Source organism: Protobothrops mucrosquamatus, unplaced genomic scaffold (genome assembly GCF_001527695.2).
Source record: "Protobothrops mucrosquamatus isolate PMUCROS unplaced genomic scaffold, P.Mucros_1.0 scaffold1561, whole genome shotgun sequence".
Lineage (NCBI taxonomy): Eukaryota > Metazoa > Chordata > Lepidosauria > Squamata > Viperidae > Protobothrops > Protobothrops mucrosquamatus.
In genome coordinates, this window is record NW_015387730.1 from 3,750 (window position 1) to 8,973 (window position 5,224).

General features: G+C 38.8%; 1 protein-coding gene across 1 annotated transcript in view; it reads right to left on the reverse strand.

Annotated features, from left to right (window-relative positions):
• Window positions 1-655: 655 nt before the first annotated feature.
• Window positions 656-5,224, reverse strand: part of LOC107293278 (actin-binding LIM protein 3-like) — a gene marked incomplete at its 3' end in the record, with an annotated part of 29,722 nt that continues 25,153 nt past the window's right edge. Inside the window, exons 5-6 of the mRNA XM_015822428.1 lie at window positions 3,093-3,219; window positions 656-749 (exon numbers count right to left, since the gene is read on the reverse strand). Coding sequence (XP_015677914.1) covers window positions 656-749; window positions 3,093-3,219 — 221 coding nt within the window. The remainder of the gene's footprint in view (window positions 750-3,092; window positions 3,220-5,224) is intronic.

The following is a 5,224-nucleotide window of genomic DNA, read 5'->3' on the forward strand; positions in this document are numbered from 1 at the left end:
ATTAAATATGGAAGGTCCTTCTGTAAAATGAGGTGACAGATTTACTGGTAGATATTCTGAAATGGAATGGAACTAGTATCAACATTCTTTATGATTTAGCAAATGATCTGTTCTCATAGGATTTTAAAAAAAATTCTGTGACACGTGAGGGCTTGAAATGAAAGTAAACAAAACCCCCAAAATGCTGTTTGGCTTTTATAGATAAGATTTAACTATAGCAGATTCCAATAAGATGCATGCTCTCTTGTTCTATAGTGCTGACATAGCCATGCTCGATTTGGGTGCATCAACAATAAATTCAGCAACATTTAGTATCTATTAGGCTTCTTCATATATTTGTCTCACGGCTTATTTTCTTTTGTGCGGATTCTTCAATTTATCAGGAGCTAGTTCTTTATCCAACCTCTAATAAAAATACCAGGTGGGGGGAAAAATCCTAACACTTTGGGGCAAATAGCAGTTTGTGAGCTCATCTCATAGTTATCCAAACATCCTTTGCAAAGAAGCATGCCATGGATGCTACTGCCATTATTTCAGATTTGGTTCAGTTAGGGGAAAAGAGCAGGATCTCTTCTGACTATAGATAAGGCGCTTGGCTGTTTCCTGTTTGTGTAACTCCTGTCATAATAAAGACATCTCTTTGCACTGGACTCACCTCTAAGACTCTGCCGCTAATATACCGGTTGCAAGTCTCACACTTAATACCAAATTGAGCATGATAGTCCGCTTCACAATATGGAACACCATCCCTGTGAGAAAAGAACAGGCTATGAGATTTCAAAAGAGAGAAGGAACAATGAAGCACAACCCACCCGAAGCACAAATGTTATAGAGATCGTCATGGCTGGATGCTGGAACACCATTCATACTAAAGTGAAGGCATTGTGAAAACTTTCCCAGATACATCAGTTGCTTCCTTTTTGCCTTCTAATCTGTTTTCGCTCCTAATCTGCTGGTTTTGTGCCGGGTCTATCTGCAGTTGCCTGACAGCAACTTGAGGCCCAGGGTCTGAGTCCAGGAATGGGGCCAGGAGAGTGTCCTTTGACAATTTCTTTCTAACCACTTGCTCAGTTGGATGAAATATACAGGAAGGGCGAATGTGTGTCACAAAAAAGGCAGTACACCCACCAGCACAAAAGGCAGAGGGCGGAAGGACGGTTTGTTTATTCAGTAGACAGTGAGCCTCTGATGCAAGCCGGAGTCAGCAGGAAGGCTCAGGGGAGCCAAAAGGAAAAGACGATATGGTGCACGACCAAGATACATTTGAGATCGGCTGCTTCACACACAGGTAGTTCTCGACTTACAACCACTTACGAGCCCATGATTTCCGTGGTTAAGCGAGACAGTTAAGTGAATTTTGCCCCATTTTATGACTCTTCTTGCCACAGAGGTTAAGTGAATTATTGCAGTTGTTAAGTTAATACCATGGTTGTTTAAGTGAATGTAGCTTTGCTTCTCAGAAGGTCACAAAAGGTGATCACATGACCCCCTCCCGGACACTGTAACTGTCATAAATGTGAGTCAGTTGCCAAGCACCTGAATTTTGATCACATGACTTTGGGATGCTGCAATGGTCGTAAGTGTGAAAAACGGTCATAAGTCAACTTTTTTTCAGTGCCACTATAACTTCAAACGGTCACTAAATGAACTGCTATGTCGAGGACTACCTATATCATATTTTCTGCACAATTGTTCATATTTATTTCAGAAAATTAAAGTTTGAAAAGCAGAATGTCAGAACAACCGTGGGCCTGTTTCTGGCTGTTACCTGGTGGATAAAGTCACCCATTCTGCTTTTATTTCCTTACTGAGCAGAACCATTCTTCTTTAAGGGATCCTTTGTTGGAATAGGCTCACGGGTTGCTCCAGGGCTAAAGGTACTCAATGATTAATCATTGAGGCAGAATAATAAAACCATTAATTGCACCATAAATGTGGCTTTTAAATTGGGTTTTAACAGAAGTTGTCCACTGACTTTCATTGCTAATGGCAGTTTTACAAACAATTATCTTTTAATGAATTATAGACAACGTTACCCCCAATTAAAGGAAATCCACTGTTTTATTTAGTCTAGACAAAATACTGCTTTTGTTAAACAGCTTCAGATATTATTTGGCACTGGGATTCTGCAACATCATTTATTTAATTCTCCTTAGTGCAGATATAAGCATTTAATGCTGCAGCATTTATGCGCTCTGTTGAATGACACCTGCATAAAACTTGATCTACATTCTCTCTCCAGAGAGAATTATTTTCTGGTACCATTATTACCTGATTATCCACTGAAAGGTCTATGTACAGCAAGATCATTGTCAGAAACATTGCTATGATGGAGGATCTAAGCAAAGCTATTGTAAATGAGGATTAAATACACAAAATTTAAAAGAATTACAAAGAATGTGCTGTTGAGGATGTAGAAAATAGAATGGTTGGATGGGGTAGTAAATGAATCAGGATTAATTCCTGAATTAGTGGGGGTCAGACCATATGACCTTTGACTGAATTAGCAAATAATCAAATAAATAGATAGACTAGTTTATTCCAGGAACACAGGCACTTGCAACCATCCCAGAGCCTTCATGTGTAACTGCCCAAAGAGTTGAAATTGAAGACAGTTTTGGAATTCTTAGTGAGCAACTGGAAAGCGTACTGATTTTACAAAAAATAGAAAATCCCTTTTAAAAAAAACCCCTCTTCTTTATGAAGTAAGGAGTTCTCAAAAGGTTGCCTATATTCCCTTCCAGTAAATCCATACAAGTGAGGCAAAAGGAAGCACAAGTGGCTCGTGCTTCCTGCAGAAGTGAAGGTGATCCATTACGTGCACTGAAAATACACACATTCCATTTGTACATGAAATTATTAGATTCTAATCCAGGAAGATATCCACATCTCACTTCTTTGCGCATTAGCCAAGAATGGTAAAAGAGAAAGTACAAATCTGTTTTGCTTTCTTTCTCTCTTCTTGCTTCTAATATACCTAGTCGTACAAAAGTCTCAGAATTCTTCAAGAATACCATCCAATGCTTAGCTGTGAAGGAATTCCCCACCCATCCAGTTTATAACGTGCATAGGGAAGAGGTGAAAACACGCACTTGCTAATGTATTCTCCAGTCAGGATGATTCCACAGGTTTGGCACTTGAAGCAGCTGACATGCCACTGTTTTTCTAAAGCCAGGAGGGACTGACCTTGCTTGATTTCCTCTTTGCAACCTGCACATTCTAAGGAATAAAAGAGACAAGAACTGACCACACAGCAGAAGTAGGAACATCCCAAATAGAAGACAACAGGGTCTACAAATAGCACGCTTACTGCAACCACAAATAACAATAATACAAATGACAGACATTAAGCAAAAGGTTCCAGTGTTCGAAATGGTTTGTCATACACAGGGTATCTCAGTTAAGGAAAAAAACAAATGACTTATAGGAAAGGTCCTTTATTTTGCATAAAAGTCAATGTGGAGAACCTCAGTTGCATAATTTCCTCTACAGTTACATGGTTTTCTCTTTGGAGAGACAGCTATCCAAGATTGTGTTGTCTATAGGATGGATTCTCCATCCCTGATCATGATTGGCCATATTGGTTATGCTGATTCCAACATATTTTGAGACCATTCAGGTTGGAGAAGCCAGATATATGAAAGTCATGTGAATGCTCCTCATGGGTACCTTGTCTTTGCATATGTTCTTGGATTTGTTGATAAATCACTGTAACTCTAAACACCACTTTGTTTATAAAGTAGCTGCTTACAGCAGCATCAGCAGTATTGTTATCAGAGTGTATAAACCTAGTGGAATATTTAAAACGTTCAATATTGCATCCATATTATGAATTATAACATTGGGAGTCTTGGAAACTATTTATACATATAAATTCTTATTCAGACCTTTGGCAAGATTCAGTCTGTGCCAACTGAATAAAATAAATAAATCAAAAATACATAAAATGCACAAAACAGTTTCAATATGAAATATATTTACCTCTTTCACACCAAATTTAATTACTCTGAATAATTTTAATTGTAGGATGCAAATATTCCACTCAGTTTATACAGAAATGAGTGATTTTGTGTTTTAGTTCATTTTTATGGAATTGTTTTTCCTTCTTTGACTGCTAGCAAATATAAATTATGTTAACACACAAAAAAGCCTGACACATTGGCATCTTCCTCTCCTGGAGAATTACAGTTTGTCTTGATCCTGCTGTTTGAACCAATTTAGATAGGATAATGCAGTTGTATATTTGTTGTTTAACAAAAAAAAAATATTAAATTAAAACCTCCCCAAAACATTTAACCAAGACTCAAGGAGAACCTGGCACGTTTGCCAAGGAAAGCAAAAAACAGCTATACTGAATGTTGACCTAATACCAGAGTACTGTACTTACTGATCTTCCTTGTTTAATGGTTAGACCAAGTTGAATTGCTAAAGAACAAGAATGATGGGGTTAGGATGGGGAGGAATACATGGGTTAAATATTTATGGAAGGCTTCCTCTGTTTTAGAAAATCTGGACTAGAAGGAGATATTTGGATTTTAGCCAGTGTAGTAAAAGCTGCTTCCTAACCTCTATCACAGTCAGATTTGGTGTGTGCCTAGGTATTTATCCTCTTCCTTCCTTTCACGTTTCCTTTGCTGTTTAGCCCATTAGCAGAAAGCACATGGGCCTGAAAGGGGTGGCTGTCCCAGCTATGATTGGCTCTTTCAGTCTTGTCAGCATTCGAACATCCCTCAGATTGTCAAGGAATCACTAACACATAGAGTGCTCACTGGTCAATAGTTGAGAAAAATCTCACTGGTACAGGCTATGGAATAAATAAGCTGTTGCACCAAAAGTATTTCATGAAGCCATTCTGACTGCTGCTGCATTTTCACTTTACACACCTGCTGGAGGGGCTGTTTAAAAATGCAAGATAGACTGACAATCTCCTCTGATGGCTTTTCTCTCTCATCACTCACCTGTCAACACAATTCCCGGTTTGCCACTTGTTCTGGCAGTGGATTCCACTGCTAGGGTAGCTCCAGGGAACTTTTTGCCATGCACGTATATCAAGCAATACTCTAATCCCAGGGATCTTGCATGCTAACAAGGTTCTGTTCCTGCCTTGCCTACTGAAGTCACAACTAGTTGTCACTGAACAGCCCCCATGGAGATACAGTGAAAGCAGGAGCTAATGCAGGGAAAAAAAAATATTGGGGAGATGCTGTTCTTTGCACATTATATC